Source organism: Stegodyphus dumicola, chromosome 8 (genome assembly GCF_044657685.1).
Source record: "Stegodyphus dumicola isolate Sdum_Otavi_A_Nest chromosome 8, ASM4465768v1".
NCBI lineage: Eukaryota > Metazoa > Arthropoda > Arachnida > Araneae > Eresidae > Stegodyphus > Stegodyphus dumicola.
The window spans coordinates 105,538,188-105,556,238 of record NC_140775.1 but is presented as its reverse complement, the minus strand read 5'-3'; the positions used below and the strand labels follow the sequence as shown (position 1 = coordinate 105,556,238).

Here is an 18,051-nt window from a genome sequence, read left to right as displayed (position 1 = left end):
TAATAAGGAAGAATTTGTATGTATGTGGATCGTCACATTTTGGAAAAACAATGACACCGGGAGCCACTTAATGTTTTATATGCTTAGTCCTGCACCAGAACATGGGCAAATCAAAGCTCAAAATTTGAGCTTTGTTTTAATGTATTTCATATTTTGTACAAATTTAATGAATTTTTGTATAACAAACTTGATGATTTGATAGTGAATACTCAATGCAGCAATGCATTGTCACATCCACTAAAAATGAAAAATTTGAATATTGAGTGGTTGCTTTAAAGAGGATTTTTTTATATTTATACACTTTTATAAATAATTTTAAAATATTAATTTATTTTTCAGACACATTTTATTCAAAAAATTTTTAGTTATTTCTTGAACTTGTAAAACATACAGTAAACCATCTTTTTAAAAGATGACCACTTCTAAAAGTGACTAGTATAGCTATGAAATTTTGGTATTAAATGTCATCTTTCTAAGACGACCAGCTTCATAGGAAGTTAATATCTGAAAGTGGGTTCACTATATTTAATCTTCCCATTTTTATTTCCTGTAGTAAGCACCTAATTTTTCATTTTTTTATTTGAAAATTTTTGAACAACTTATTCTTATTATTTCTGAACACACAATGAATTATCTCATAGGAGGATATAACCTGGAAATAATCAGTTTAGATGGTTATAGACGTATATTATCTACTGATTGTTTGTCTAGACATATATTATCTACTGATTACACTTGTTTCCTCCAGGTATAAACCAGCTGTTTCCTGTTCATGCCCAAACAATTTTTACATTTTGTTAATTGCATATAGTCATTGTGTAGTTAAATGGGAAGTCTGTGAGCTGAGAAATATCAGCTAAGCAAATGTTAGATTTGAATTATTTATAGTACAAGTTGCCCTCCTACAACATAGCATTCTGGAACACGGTTTCGCTATAACAATTCAGAAATTGTGGGAATTCTCCTATAACACAATAAGAAAATTGGCCAAAAAATGTACTGAACTTCCCACGAATTTTGTCTATATTGAGCAAAGCACACACATAGCCATTTAACTCATAAGAATCCTTGTTTAGTAAGTCCTGCCAGTTGTCTTCAAAGATCTGGTCCTAAAGAAGGTAAGAAAAAATGTCTTCAAGGAGACAACGCATATGGTGGAGAGCAGCCGTTGAATCCTTAACTGGTAACGGGAAAATCGTTTCTCTCCATGATCTTCAAAGTATAGCACAATAGAAACAATACAGAAAATGAAGAAACATCACTGTTGCAGAAGGTGAACAACATGAGATCACAATAAGAGCTCCAAAATGCACAACCTACACATTTGGATTCCAACATTTGAAACATCATCTCCATGGCCTAAAAAGAAAAATGTTTTTGTTGCTCAGCAGTCTGCATTGAGCCATTGTGTGTTAAATAAATTTCTCATCTTTTAAGACATTAAGTTTCAGTCTCGAGGCATGTCCAATAAAGATTTTTTAAAAAATGTTTAAAAGAAAATTTATTTCTTCAGAAGTATAGATACAAATGTAAACGTTTTTTTAATGTATTTTCCTGATTGGCAACAACAGCTTTTTATAACGATAATGCTTGATGGCAGTGTTTCTGAATAAAGCAAGTAGCTAACAATTAATTTTTGAACGGTAATGTTTGACGAAAATGTGTTGGAATAAAGGAAGTAAATGCTAACATTTCAGAAGTGGGATTAACTAGGATTTAACAACATATTGCCTTAATGAACTGAATGCGGAAGCTCTCAAAAACTGAAGGTAGAAAGGTACATGCATTTATAAACTGTTAATGTTATGTTTAAGTATTAAACAGAAAGAACTTCAGTATAATTTTTGTATTATTATTTGAAAATTGACGTCTAAGATTACTTATATGATAAGGGGCAAGAAATGTGACTTAAAAGAACTTGCCTTGGAACTTGATGTAGATGTCCCTTCTGATATTAAAATTGTAGGCTTAAGGAATATGATTTTGAATAGTAAAAACTATAACGAAGACTTTACTAAACAAATGATAGAATTATAAATGATCGTTTAGTCAGGGAAAAGTTAGAAATTTTAGAAAAAGATAAGCAAAGAACATTTGAATTTGAAAAATTGAAAACAGAAGCAGAAATCAGAAGTAGTAATGTAAATGATTCTGTTCCTTCTAATATTAGTAGAAGTAATATTTGTGTTATGAGTAAATTAATGCATAAGTATGATTTGAATGAAGATGATATAAATTTTTATTTAGTCTTATTTGAGAGACAGGTATGACATATTGGATTAGAAGAACAAAATTGGGTTTTTCAGCTGTTGAGTCTATTGCCTTATGAAATAACTCAATTAATTGCCCGTGAATCAGAAGAAAAAGCTAACAACTATAAGCATGTTAAACAACTGCTATTGAGAAAATTTAAGTTAAGCCCTGAACAGTTTCGGAAAAAGTTTGTTGATCATATTAAAATGTTACGTAATACGTGGAGAGATTTCATGTTTGAATTAAAAAATTATTTTGAAGAGTGGCTTGCTGAATTAAATGTAACAGATTTTGACTCTTTAAAACAGCTTATTATTACGGATCAATTTAAGAAAAGGGTCCCCGCTGCTATACGAGATCATTTCATTGATGATTGGTATAAATTCATTAATCCTGAAGAGTTGGCTGAAAAACTAGATGAATATGAAAATATTTGGGCTGGGATAAAAGTACGTCAAGTAGAAAATAAAACCTTTAGGCATAACTCTAAGCCTAAATTTGGTTCTAAATTTTATGAAGGATCCTATAATCAGTATTCAAGACCCAGAAATGTTAACGAGTCTATGCAGGCAAATGGTAATTTCAAAGTGGGTTTTAAAAACAGTTTTGATAATAAATACAATTTGAGAGATAAATTTTATAAAATAGACGATAAGAAAAGGTAATATAATTCTGGTATCCGAAATGAAAAGGGTGAGCCGAAATGCTTCAATTGTAATGATTATGGACATATAGCGACGGATTGTCCTCAACCTAGAAAAGAAATTATTTGCAGGAAATGTAATGAAAAGGGTCATACTTTTAAAATAGAAAAAATTCAGACTAATTAATAGTCTGAATTTTTTCTAAGAATTCAAACTTGACAAATGTTAAAAATAATTTATCTGTGAGCCAGAATTCAGGTGCTTCACCACCTGTATATTTAAAGTATGCTTACATCAATAATGGAGAAGAAATTACTGCAATCATAGATACGGGTTCTATTTCATGTTCATTGAAACAGTCTGTGGCTAAGAAACTGAATCTTATTGTAAAACCTGATATGGAGGAATTATTGGGCTTTGTGAACCAGAGTAAACTAACCGCTAGAACATTGGGAAAAGTAACTGTTAATTTAGAGATTGATAATGTGGAAGGAAAGGACATTGCAGTTCTAATTGTAGAGATGAAACGCAACCATGTGGCTTATTAGTTGGTCGAACATGGATTGATTTACCACGTATTGCATACACCAAGATAGGTAATACCTTGCACATATGCTATGCTAATGATTGTCCATTCTCACAGTTGCAAAATGATATCAACACTCCGTGAATTAAACTGAAATCGAAAGTAATACAGTTAATTTTGTGAAAGGTAAAACTGATGAAGTAAATAACAATTATGTTTTAATAATTGGATCGGAAGATGAGTTGGGCTCATTATTGGAAGTAATACAAAGAGAAACAGTGATACCAATCACTAACTACAGCGATCAAAAATTAATTTTAGAGAGAATAAATGTATCGGTAGAGCGATAGTAGCAGAATTAGTTGAAACTGAAGAGTTAAGCACTTTGCCAAACAAAAAGTAAAAGTATTTAGAGATGGCAAAATAATAGTTAAAAATTGTAAAAATGAAAGTGAATCAGAAGACAATTTTAATTTAAATGATGAAGATTCCTGTCCAGAATCAGTTGACAACGATGAAAAGGCAGCAACTCTGGACTATAATGGAAAGTTTGAAAATCCAAATACTGTAAAAGTCAGGGAAAAGAACTTCAAAGAAAATCGTTAAACAGAATACAAATGAAGAAAATAAATATACGAAAGAAGAAACTAGAAGTGATGATATGAATGATATTAAAGAATGTAAGTTTAATCAAGAAACATATTATAATTAAAAGCTTAAGAAATATAGCAAGAATTGTAAAATTACAGCACTTGAGAAACGAAATAAAAGACAACCGGGAAAAGATATTGTAAAAGCAAATAAGTCTCGGGAAGATGTAAATCCATCTGTAAAGCAATCTAAGATAAATGAGGGAATAGACAGATCTCCTAAGAAAGCAATTACTGGTAAAAGAAAGTATCTAAAAAGGAAGGAGTTAAAGCAGAGACTGAAGTGCACACAGACACTAGCAGCAAAGGGCTGGCAGGAATGCTGTTGCAAAAAGGTGAAGATAAAAAGTGGCATTTAGTTTATTGTGTAAGTAAAGGAACAACAGAAGCAGAAAATAATTATCATTCAAGCAAAATTAGAATTAATGGCTATAGTTTGGATTTTGACACGACTTCGACAATTTTTAATTAGAATCCGATTTACAGTAATTACAGAGTGTCAAGCTTTAGTTTATTTAAATGCGAAGAAAACTTCAAATAGTCAGATAGCAAGATGGAGTAATCTGATCCAGGAATACAATCTTGAAATAAAGCAAAGACAATGTAAAAAAATGAGTCGCGTAGATGCATTAAGCCGATCGTCAGTTGATCAGCCAGAAGAAACTTTAGACTCTATAATCGAAAACACCTTGGAAATTTGTTTAAAGCTAAAGATAGATGAACAGATTCTTATGATTCAGCATTCAGATCCAGAATTATGCAAATTAATAGACATTTTAAAGAAAAAGATAAATGATAGAATGATTGCAGAGAAATATGTAACTGAAAATTACATCTTGAAGAATAATCGATTGTTTTGTAAAGTAAAAGATCAGGAAAAGGAGAAATTGTTATATGTCATACCTAAGTCGATGAGAAATGGTATTGTAGTAAAATTTCATGATCTTTTGGGACATTTTTCAGCAGATAGAACTGTTGCCAAAATCAAGGAGTCATACTGGGTTAAAGGAATGAAACAATATGTTATGTGTCACATTTCAATATGTTTTGAATGTCTAGTAAATAAAGTGCTTAGTGGTAAGAAACAAGGAGTACTGCATTGAATTAGACCTGGTAGAAGACCTTTTGCAATCATTCATATAGATCAGTGTTTCTTAACCTTTCTAGCGAGTCTCACCCCATTGAATCTGAAAATATATCTCCGCACCCCATTGAAAAATGTGTTTTAATTTTTTTAGTCTAGAAAAATACATTTTTTCGAAACTTATTGTTTATTGAAAAACACTGTACATTTTATATAAATTCAAAACAATATTATTTTTGTTAATGACTAGTCTGTTGTTTGTTCATTATACTGGCGAAGCGAGGTTCCTTTTTTGAAAGACATAAGCTTAAGTCATGACTTGCATTTAAGTGATTTCTCGCTTTAGTTTTTATATGCAAAAGCGATGAAAATCCCATTTCGCACAAGTAGGTGGTAGCAAAGGGTAAGAGTAACTGCAGTGCTCCATTCGCCAACTCTGGATAACGTTGTAACTGTGAACACCAGAATTGTTGCAATTCTAATTGTTCGAATTCCATTTGAACATGTCCACTTGCACGCATTTCAATAAGTTGATCTTTTTTCAGATCACTATCATCCATCAAATTTAAGTCAAATAGAAATGGATCCAGTATCCATCTCTGAGTTTTGGTAATATTTCCGGTAGAAAAATATTCATTGAATGATTCGCTCAATCGTCTCAAATGTATTACGATGTCGGGTATAATTGTATTCTTTTCATTTTTTGCAATAACAGAATCAAGCAAGGGAAAGTTTGCAAAATTCCCCTTTTCTACTCGACGTATCCAAATTTCTAATTTTGCGATAAATGAAGATAATTTTTCACTAGATATTATTATATTTATACCAAATCCTTACATTGATAGATTCAATTCATTTAAATGGCTAAATATGTTTGCTATGTAGACTAGCCTCAGCATTGCATCATTACTCTCAAAATCTTTTACTAAATAACAGTTTTGACTAGTCAGTAATTCAATAATTTCCTCACGCAATTCAAAAACTCTGTTAAGTATGCGACCTTTAGATAAACATCGTATTTCGGTGTGATAAAGGAGCATGGTATGATCATCACCAATTTCTTCGCAAAATGCACGAAAAATGCGATGATTAAGCGCTCGCCCTCGGATGTATTTTACTACATTTACTGCTGTAGTTAGATGTTGTTTTAAACTTTCTGGCAATGCTTTCGACTCAAGTGCATGACGATGCAACATGCAATGCGTTATTATAACTTCCGGTAATTCTTTTTTCATGTGTGAAAAAAACCTGAATTTTTTCCTAACATTGCTTGGGCTCCATCAGTGCATATTGAACCAATCACATTCATTGGTAATTGATATTTAGTAAAAAAATCTTTGATGCGATTGAAAACATCAATTCCTCTCGTATTCACCTCCAGTGGCTCACAAAATAGAAATTCTTCTATCACCTCTTTTTCCTTCACATACCTGACAAATACCAAAAGTTGGCTACAATTATCAACATCAGTTGACTCATCTAGTTGCATGCTTATTTTTAGTGGACTGATTTTTATGTCTTCAATTACTTGCATTAAAATATCTTCACTGAGATCTTGTATTCGCGATCGTATAATATCATTCGATAATGGAATCTGTTAGATTTTTTTATGTGCTTCTGAATCTAAAACTGTTTTAGCAATAATTAAAGCAGAAGGTTTAATCAACTCTTCAGCGATCGTGTGAGGTTTCTTTTTTTTTTTTTTCTTTTTTTTTTTTGCACACAAATATGCCACTTGATATGACGCTTCTAATAAAGGTTTTTGAATTGCTGGTCCGCACAATTTTAGGATAGTTCCATTGGTATCAAACCGAGACTTCTTTGACTTCAAGCTGTTCATGCTATGCGCTTTTTCGCCACCATGCAGATTGTTGAAATGATCTAATAACTTTGATGGTTTGAGATTGCTGCCTGAAAATATCATGGAAGACATTGCGGTCGTTGTGTGCCATCTTTTTCGGTTGTGCAGGTAAATCCATAATGGGCATACTTGTCGTTTTTTTGACATAATGGTGTTCACTATAATCAATTTAATTATTTAGAAATAATGTAATATAATATATATAATGTTCTTACGTTTGTAATATTACTGAATCCTATTCGGCTTGAACGGGCAATTAAGAATGTATAGTCTCAAGAGGTTTCTGGACAAGTCAGAATACACAATACACATGTCGCAGACACCATAGTTGACTCAACTTGACTCAACCTAACACAGGCGCAGTAGATGCAGATACAAATCTGTGAATCCGTAGATTCCATTGGAGTAGCACATATTGAACTTAGCGCATGCACAAGCTGGGATAACGTTCTCCGCTTGCATTCCCACAAAATGTTTTTTTTCTTTTCTCCATCACCTAGCTGCCTGTTCGCGTTCGTTTGTAGCGTTTCATGCCTTTTCGTAGCGTAGTATATACGCCCATCCGCACTGGCTCTTTCTTGTGTCTTTTGCCGATAAGTGAGCTAACGGCTACCAATTTTTATGAGCTTCAGTATTGGGGACACTATTGCTGATTTCAAATATTTTATTATAAGAAATTTAATAAATGATATTTAATAATTTTTATGGTTAGGTAGGGGCTTCACCTGCACCCTCAAAAATACATTCCCGCACCCCTGGGTTCTTTAGTACGGGGGGGGGCACCCCCGGTTAAGAACCACTGATATAGATCATTTAGGACCATTTGTAAAAAGTTCAAAAGGAAATAAAGAATTATTTGTAATAATTGATAATTTTACAAGATTTACACGCTTATATCCTATGAAAAGTATTGCAACCAAGTATGTGTTAGTTGCATTGAAGAGTTTTGTAGATGATTTTGGTTTACCAGAAAAAATTATCAGCGATAGAGGAACATGTTTCACAGCGAAGGAATTTCGAGAGTAATGTCAAAATAATGGAATCAGTCATACACTCAATTCAACTCAACATCCAAGTGGTAATGAAATGGTGGAAAGAGCAAATCGAACAATTTTGGCTACGATTAAAATAAGTGTGGGTGGAAAATCCGAATCAGAGGCACTCGGACAAAAAGATTAAGGAGTGCAAAAGAAATCTAAACAATATGATAAATAAGACTACCAATAAAACTCCTTTCAAAATGCTTCACGGTTATTCACCAAAATTTAACGACAGATTGATGAGGATGATTACAGATGAAGACGCAAATGAATGGGAGAACCCAGTAATCTTACAGAATGAAGCTAGAAAAAGAATTGAAGATATACAGGTGAAAATGAAAGCAAACTATGACGAAAAGAAAAGCAATTCTTTAACATTCGAACGAGGAGAAATAGTAGTTATGAGAAGAGTACCTAAATCAACTGGAGAATCAACAAAAATAGAACAAAATATCCAGGACCTTTGGTAGTTACAGAAGTTTTACCAAGTGATACCCATAGAGCGACTCAATTAGATGAGAAGGTGAAAGAACTTTAGTACGACAACTCATGTGAGCTAATTAAAGTCATGGCAATATCAAGCTGAATCAGAGGAGGATGATGATGGTGATGACATTAGTGATGCTGGGGATAACTATAACAACACTCCACATATTACTAAAACTAGGACACAGAAAAAGAATAGAAAACAGCGGTGAATCTATATGACAGTTAAAGACTTTAGAACTATAATATTACAGATTTAATATTTTTAAGTATAAGTTCTTAATGTTCCGAGTTCGGAACAAAGTCAGAATGCTCGAATGTAAATGTTTTTAAATATATTTTCCCGAATGGCAACAACACAGTTTTTTTTAGAACGGTAATGTTTGATGGCAATGTTTCTGAATAAAGCAAATATATAACAATTGATGTTTGAACAGAAATGTTTTTGAATAAAAGAAGTAAATGCTAACACAAATATTGCATCATCTTTTTAAAAGGAGGAAAAGCATCTCCCATTGGAAAAAGTATTAATTTGTTTGAATGAAGCAATACTCTGGACTATTAAAAAAAATGAAAAAGAAATCAAGCTGTTGCTGCTGAAAAAGAGATGAAGAAGTGCAGTATCTTCGACATCCGCAAAATGTGCAGCTCGCCCCTAGGCACCACTAATTGAGAAGATGGAAAAGGCACTCAGCATTTGGATTGATGATAGCTGTCAAAAAAGAATTCCATTGGATGGTACTATCATTAAACAAAAAGCACTTAAAACTTACAAACACCTTAAAGAACATGAAGAATTTTGTGGCAAGTAAAGGTTGGTTTTAAAATTTCAAAAGCCATTTTGCAATTCATAGCATAAGCATTCAAGGAGAATCTGCATCAACTAATCATGAAGCTGACAAGACGTATCCAGAAAACATCCAAAACGTTGTAGAAGAGCAAGCATACACAGCAGATCAAGTTTTCAGTGCCTACGAAACTGGTCTTTGGTGGGGAAAAAATGCCCAGTTGAAAGGTGGGGAAAAAAATGCTGAATTGAAAGGTGGGGAAAAAATGCCCAGTTGAAAGTTTATATCGAAAAAAGACCTGGATTTAAGATGTGTAAAAATCATCTAATGTAACTTTTGTGCAGTAATGCGTTGGTGGAATTTATGACAAAAGCCTTGCTAATTTATAGATGTTTAAAGTATTGTGCACTTAAAAGCATAAATAAAAAAAAAAATCTTACCAGTATATTGGAAAGCAAATTCAAGAACTTGGGTAACTGGAAATTTATTTAAAGATTAGTTTTTAAATTGTTTGTGACAAACATTGAACGTTATTTAAGGCACAAAAATTTGAGCTTCAAAGTGCTATTACTATTAGATAATGCTCCATGTCAGTCACAATATTAAAATCATCCCAACATCAAAATAGTGTTCCTACCACCTAACACTACAACATGCTATACACATAAAGTGGTAAAGGCCTGCAGTATAATTTTTTTACTGTTTGAACACTTTTAAAGATCTGAATGATAAGTTTATATCAGTTAGATGCTTTATTAATTACATATCTCTGTCAAGTTTTACGTATAAAATCATGCTGCACATTATACAAGGTCTGGATATTAATTTCCAGGACTTGTGGAATAACTCAGAAGAAAAAGATGTTAAATACATAACCATTTAATATGATTCAAAGTAATCCCCATCGGTCGTAATGCACGCCTTTGCTCAGCTGTACAAATTTCAGAAGGAAGTTTTAAAGTCCTCTTTTGGAATGCTCTTTAATAGTAACGTTACAGTTTTCTTGATAGCTTCGACATCCTGAAATCTTGTTCCCTTCAGCAAATTTTTCAGCTTAAGAAACGGGAGAAAGTCTGCGGGTCTGGAGAGTATGGTGGATGCTGCTTTTCAACTACACCATGCTGGGCTAAAAAGCGCCTCACAGGCAACGCAATGTGTGGGAGGGCATTGTCATGTAGCAGCAGCCAGCTCCCATTTTGTTGAAAATGAGGCCTCACTCTACGAATTCGTTTTCGAAGTCGGTCAAGAACTTCTGTGTAGAACTTCCATTGATAGTCATGTTAGGAGGAAGAAATTCATGATGAATGAGTCCATCGCAATTGAAGAAAGCGATTAACATGACCTTGATTTTGGACTTTTGAAAACGAAATTTTTTCTGCCTTGGTGAACTTGGAGACCGCCATTTGGAACTTTGACACTTGGTTTCAAGACTCGTCTCCCATGACTATCCTATCCAGAAATGCAGAGTCAGCATCAGCGTTATCAATAAGTTCGCCACATGCGCCAGTCTCAATTGCTTTTGTTCATCCCTTAAATGATGAAGAACGAATGTGGAACAAATCTTGCATTTGCCTAGGTCTTGCCTCAAAATTCACCGAATCATCACTTTGTCCATGTTGAATTCATTGGCGAGTACTCGAATAGTCAATCGGCGATCATATTTCAACGTATCGTGAACTTTTTCAGTTGCTTCCGCCATGTGTACGGACTGCGGCCGACCTGTGTGTGGATCATCTTTGAGGTTTTCGCGCCCGTCCCGAAAGTGTTTAAACCATTCAAAAGTTCTTTATCGGGATAATGCTTCCTCGCCATAAACTTGTTTTAACATTTTGTAGGTTTCCGCAGCTGTCTTGCCCAATTTGAAGAAAAATTTAATGTTAATTATTTGCTCCATTTTCACTTTGACAATAAGAATTTAAGAGCTACGTTTTAATATACCTTTCCACGAGAACCACTTACTTCAGAATGGCGCCGATTGCATTGCACTTGCGCAAGAAAACACTCTTCAATATGCAATCATTAGCGCCATCTTCTGACTTTTCGTTCTTCTACAGTTACGTCAGTCCTGGAGTTTAATAACTGGACCTTATATGAAGCATTTTCATTTTTATTCTGGCATTTATAATTCATTTTGTCTTTAATCTTGTTCAATCAAATATTTGTCAGATCATTCCACCTTGTAAATTACACCGTTTATTTCTTGTAAGCATGAGACACACCAGTGACAGGTGGATAAGATCACTGAATACTGGGTGTTTGACCGGAGTTCAATCCTAGGGCTAACAGTTTGGCTGTATGGTTGGTTTTCTGTGTGTATAACATAAATACGTACAGGTTTCTTTTAGAAAGTACTCCACAGCGGCTTTTTCCTTGCACGCAAATAGCCTTCACTTGCTGTATTAAAATTTATAATTTTTGGTGAGAAATTTGTGGGAGAAGTTTAAAAATTTATCTTGTTTTTTTTTTTTTTTTTTTTTTTTAGCCAAGAATAATTCACTTGAGGAACTTCTTAATTTATAGCAACCTAGTTTCCTTTTCCCCCTTTTTCTTTCATTCTTTCATCGTTCATACTTTCAAATAATTTTAAGAAAGTGTGTAAACCACATTTTCGTTATTGTCGCTTATAATAAATGCACCAAATTTAAAAATGCGCCAAAATTTAAATTCACATATATCTTAGAAAATTTTGAATAAAAAGCTAATTTTTTGCAAATGTGCTTAGAAATACATCTACCTTAAGATGATGGCAAAAATTTTATAGGTTATAATTCAAATTTATTTTTAAAATAAATCATAAAATGTCTGCAAATTTTATTTCGAATGAACCTAAATTTCGAAGTATGAAAGGATAAATCAAATAAGTTTAATAAAAAAAAAAGAGAGATCAAATTCAATTAACATTGAAGAGCTAAAATTTGGAGAGCTAATTTTTAAAAAACTGCTCTTACGATTTTTACAAAACTTGGCAGTTTGGCATAATTTGAAACATATAATCAAAATATGGGAAAAAATTCGCATGTCATTTCAGAAAAAGTCCAATTTTGTGTCACTTATATTACGACAATGATATATATAAATCTAATGCATATCTGAAGTCGCGCTTTTGAGACATGAAAAACGCATTTTGAATTGTGTCAATCGGTCCAGTAGAACGGGAGATATAGAACTGTCACCCCTTTTTTTTGTGCAGTGTACATTTCAGATATATACATATCTAATTTACTAGATTATACATTGTACATGTTTGCAAACAATTTTGATTTTTAGAGCAGACTTTTTTAAAGTAATTTAAACATTTCTTGTCATAAGAACAAAGAACTGAGACGGGGTGAGTATTTCTTTCATTTTATCACCGTCTCAGTTCTTTGTTCTTCTGAGTAACTTAATGCTAAATTATGAATTGCAAGGGGAAAATTATCATAAATGACAAAATTAATAAATCTGAATTAATTTGTGTTATTGTCTAAGCTGATAAATATTTCATGTAGAGTTTACAACAATTAAGTTTTTTTTAAACAGGTTTTCGTTACATTGAGTAGAATCCTGACTATCCTAGGATGACTGAAAATACAGATAAATGGACATCTGTAATTGTTCTGTAAAAAGGTTGCCATTAAGAAAATTTGCAGTGTTTATTTCACATGGTGTTAGGGGGGAAGAATGTCCTTAAGAAAATATTTTGGAGAAATGCCTCAAAAAATTATCCCTGGAAGATATAAAATGTGTCTGGAAAATGTATGCATGTTATATTATTTTCTGATAATTTTATAAGAAAATATTTAGTATGTGATAAGTGTTACTGAAAGTTAATAAGCTTTACTATGCATTGACATAACTTTTTTTTATCTTTAGCATAAGAAAGTTACCATTAACATTTAATGAACTGTGTTATACAAGATGTACTAAATATGCATTTTGTACAAAATAAAATAGATTTAAAGTTATCAGAATAATTATACAATGAAACAGAAACATGGCTGTATTATGCAGCTTATAAGATATAAATCTGAGCTAGTCTGTTAAAGTAATTTAATCTGTATTTGGAAATACATGTTACATTATGAAGTATTTTCTCCCTTCTTTTCACATGCCTTTGTGGTATAACTGGAAGCATACATATGCATATTAGGGAGGTCAGAGTCCAGGCGAGGGCATTGCACATTTTTTGTATTTCCTGCTTTAAAAAAAAATCTAATGATTCTACAGTTGTGTCCAAATGTGGTGGGCGATAATTTATCACTACCAGGATTTGGCAATTGGGCCCCCTAATGTCCAGTCACTTTAAAAGAACACACTTGAATGGAATGACGTATTGAAAAGTTGAATGTTTTGCCATATATTACAAGTTTTTAAATGAAATAAGTAATTATCATAAATTTATTAAATTATTAAAATCTTTATTAATTTTTTGCTGCTTTGCATTAATGTTTTTTAAATAAATTTCTGATAAATTTTTCTATTGATCATTATTTTAGGATGATTTAAGTGTGATTTTATGGGACGTTGCAACAGGGAGATGTGTGCGAGAACTGCTTTCGCATTCTGATCGTATTACATCTGTAGGTATTTTCTTTTTATTTCTGAAGTTTTATTCATTATGCAAACATTTTACTGAATTCCTTAAAAATAACTTTATAATAATCAGGTGCTAGACTTTATTTGCTGGATGTAAATTACTGTTGATCAGTTCATTTGCACATATTATCAAGTAATTGTTTACTGACATTCAAATTTTTAAAGCTAAACTAAAATATTCAGCAAAAAAAATTAATTCTTGTTACATTTGTTATTTTCGTTTTAGGTTGATTTTTCTTATTGTGGAAAATATATGCTTTCCAGTAGTTATGATGGTTTATGGTAAGATTTTATTCAACACATAATACAGGAGAGTGCATATTGTATCTACCAAATCCAAATGATAACAGAGAATAGGTGAATGCAAAGAGTAATTTAATATAGTTATGAAATATAAGTACATAAATTGTCAATTACTGCAATACAGTCAAAAGTCGTTAATTTGGACACCCAAAATCCAGAATGATCTATAATCCGGACCTCAAAGCTACAAACTTTCTGTGCATGCGTTGCGCAATGAATTGGAAGTTGATCTGTCAGCACTACCCTTATCTTCAGGACAGATGTTTTTATTTTATTTGGCTTATAATTCCTTACTAAATGTAATATTTCATCTCGATGTACTCCGTCTTTGATATGATTTAAATCAAATTCCTCGTCATTATAATCCGCTTCCGATAGTGAAGAAAGTGACACAGAGGTTATTGAAAATGAAAAAATTTCGATTGACAAATTAGTCGGTATTCTCGACACAGCAATTATAGGACTTGAACAGCGGAACTTTGTAACTGAAGAAGAAATTATGTCTGTTTATAGAATTAAAGAGAAAGTATTATCACATAAAACGAAGCAACTTAAACAACCTACATTGAAAGAAATGTTTAATAAAGTGAACAAATAAATATTAAGCTGTTTTTTTTTTTTTTTTTTTTTTTTTTTTTTATTTTGATACCCTTTAGATCATAATTGTTCTTTATTTCATAAGTTATGGTTTCATATTTTTAATTTTATAATTTCTGCATGCCATCTTACCAGATTTAAACTGATGATCTATAATCCGGAATCGCCGAAGTCCCGACGAGTCTGGATTAACGACTTTTGACTGTATGTAACACATTCCGACGGACCTCACTACACCTTGAAAACAATTTCCTCCAAATGTCCACCATTGCCAAAAGCAGTGTGGGAAGGTTTCCATAACACACCGTAATATATCCTGTGATTGATGCTTATTTCATGATGAATGCAATCTTAAGTTTGTCAGTATCTGCAAATGATTAACAAAGATCCTTTCTTTCACATAACCCCAGAGTAAGTTATTCAGAGCTGTTATATTTGGGGAATGGAATGGCTACATCACATAGTCAAAGTGGGGTATCACACAATTGGGAAACATTTTTCTTTATAGCCATTCCTTGGCATGGTGTTGCACTATTTTGCTGAAACCAAAAGGTATTCAGCTTGCAATTCTGAAATAAGAAATTCTGTAGTATTTTAGAGTAGCAGTCACCATTCACAGTCACTATACATCTGGTGTCATCCTGAAAAATAGGGACCAATAATCCTTTTCTTATAAATGTATATTTTCCTGAGAACAGGATCAGAACATATAAAGTCTTGATAATCTAATCAACGTATCCAGTCTTGAAAGCATTTGCTTCATCAAACATCAGTAGTTGTTGTTTGGTTAATCATTAAACGGTGGTTTTTGGTTAATCATTTCAAGAATTTCAGTGGGCAATCAATTTCTTTCAATTCTTGAATCCCCTCAGTTTATATCAATGGAACTTCAAATCATCCAGTAAGCGGTCTAGTGAACATTACAACAGTTGTAAATGTTTGTGCATGTCGCCATGCTGATTGCCTAGGACACTTTTTCCCTTGCCTTGTGACTGCCACCTCAGAACACTGCTCTTGGCCTTTCACAGTCTCACCTACCTGAGAATACTGTTCCTTTCGGATACAGCCATACGAAGATTATTGCTGTTCTGCTACAGCGAACACTAAACAGTGGATCACTGTGACAGAATCAGTTCAAATGAAGAATTCCTCTGCCATAATCACATCTGTACAAACTATCATTGTGTGGCATAATAAAATTAGGCGATTCCCTCCTGTTTGGCAATGTATTCATGTCCAGCATTCATATGTGCATTTGGTATATACAGTATGTGCCACCCTGTACTAATCAGCAGTTTTGTTTAAAATATTAAAAGGAGAATAGAATAGATTGTAGTTGTCGTTAATAATTGTTATATTTCTTTCTTCTAACATGTAACAAAAGAACATCAGATACTAAAGCATTAAATAATGAGCAATAGAAATCGGTGTAAATTTGCAGTACTATTAAGTCTGTTCAACATTCAAAGTTATAATACTACAATTTATTTATATTATGTCTGTTCCTGCTGTTTATTATTAGTTGCTTTAGCATATAGCAAGGTGTTCAAAAATTTATTTCCTCAATATTCATCATAGACTTTTAAACATATTAATTACATTGTACAGCCAAATACAAGAGTGCTTAAAAGATCAAGTTTTATGAAAATATTCTCATTACGATAAGAAAGGTTCTGTTAAAAATGTATTATTTGAAAACTTCAGATTATGGTCTAACATCTAAAAGAACTTTCCAATAAAGAATAAGAAAAGAGAAGATTCTATATCAGTTGCATAATGTAAGTTGTTAGAAAGATCTTATATTAATCATATCAAAAAATGTGCATAAAAAGATATGTTAAATAAGCAGTTAGATATATTCTAAATTTATTGTACTTTATATCAATTACATCCTCTATGGAAAAAAAAATTTTTTTTTTAATGTTTAAGCTATTAAGAATTGCATATATTGTTTTTAAATCACTAGTTTGTTAATCAGCAATAGATTGATTAAATTTGAAAGGTATGTTAGAAATTTTATGCTTTGGCAAAAAGTAGCACTTTAATATCAGCTATGTGCAGTTAATGCATGGAAGATTTAAAGATCTTATATTTTGTGCAATTAAGCACTTGACCAAAGTTCTGCTTTTAAATTCTTTGTCTTTATTGCCTGACAGTTTCCAAATATGATTTTATTCACAAATATTAACTAGTTCATCAGGACATAATTCTGCATGTTAACTGAAAAAATAACTTCCTTGTAGGCATAAAAAAAGATATATGATCTTCATAAATGAAAGATTCCAATGAGTAAAATATTCATTATGCTGTAATTAATCAAACAAAATGATGCATGTCTCTATGTGAAAATGCATTTAAATATGCTAAATAAACTTTCTCATTGCCAGTATTGAAGGTATCTGGGACTTTTTTTTTTTTTCAAAACCGAAACCTTTATTGCAAATGAAAGAGTCGAACATATCACCGTTCAGCATACTCTCTTCCAGATTTGAAATAGTTTTTGTGCAATGTTCTCGAAGCATTTTTATGCTTTTTGATGTGGTTGAGGATCCCCAAAAGGGTCCTTTAATCTTTCTAGATTTAATTTAGTGGTCTAAAATCCATGTACTTTGTAGCTCTTGCATGAAAAATCTAGGCTATAATTTTGCATGTCTTTTGATAGGAGACCCCCGTCATACATATAGATATATTCAGACACAGGGGAATCCCGTATCCCCCTTTTGCATTCATATGCATGCAGTTATCATTTGGAGTTCAATATCATTTTGTATTCGCATATAATGTACATTTCCTCAGGTATGGAGAGGGTTAGGCTATTTTTGTTCTCTTAGTCTGATATGTTGCATTACTTTTAATAGCACATGTTATAAATATAAAAATTTTATATTTCATTTTTTCTCTCAAAGCTTCATATATGACACTGCTGGAAACACTGTGCAAACTTTCTCTTGTGGTAAGTTTTCAAGTAATTGTGTAAATATCTTAGATATATTTGTATGTTTGTTGAAATTATTACTATCAAAGCTACTTTTTTATGAATACTGAGAAATACAATTATGTTTTAGTGTGCATAATTCATGTTACAGGAATAGTATTATACATCTATGTTTTAATGGGCATAATTCAGTTTTTGTGAATGATATTGAAAGTTTTACTCATATTGAATGCTTTACTCAGTATTCTATTTTTGATGCGATCAGACATTCAAATAGCTGTAATATAAAATAGTATGCACAAATTCATC

The 18,051-nt window shown here is 32.1% G+C and overlaps 1 protein-coding gene across 2 annotated transcripts in view; it reads left to right on the top strand.

The window, feature by feature from the left end:
* Positions 1 to 18,051, top strand: part of LOC118194829 (WD repeat-containing protein 5 homolog) — a 112,744-nt gene that overhangs the window by 48,201 nt on the left and 46,492 nt on the right. For both annotated transcript variants that reach the window (XM_085822223.1, XM_085822222.1), the window contains exons 6-8: positions 13,808 to 13,891; positions 14,134 to 14,189; positions 17,714 to 17,760. In XM_085822223.1, the coding sequence (XP_085678349.1) occupies positions 13,808 to 13,891; positions 14,134 to 14,189; positions 17,714 to 17,760 (187 nt within the window). The remainder of the gene's footprint in view (positions 1 to 13,807; positions 13,892 to 14,133; positions 14,190 to 17,713; positions 17,761 to 18,051) is intronic.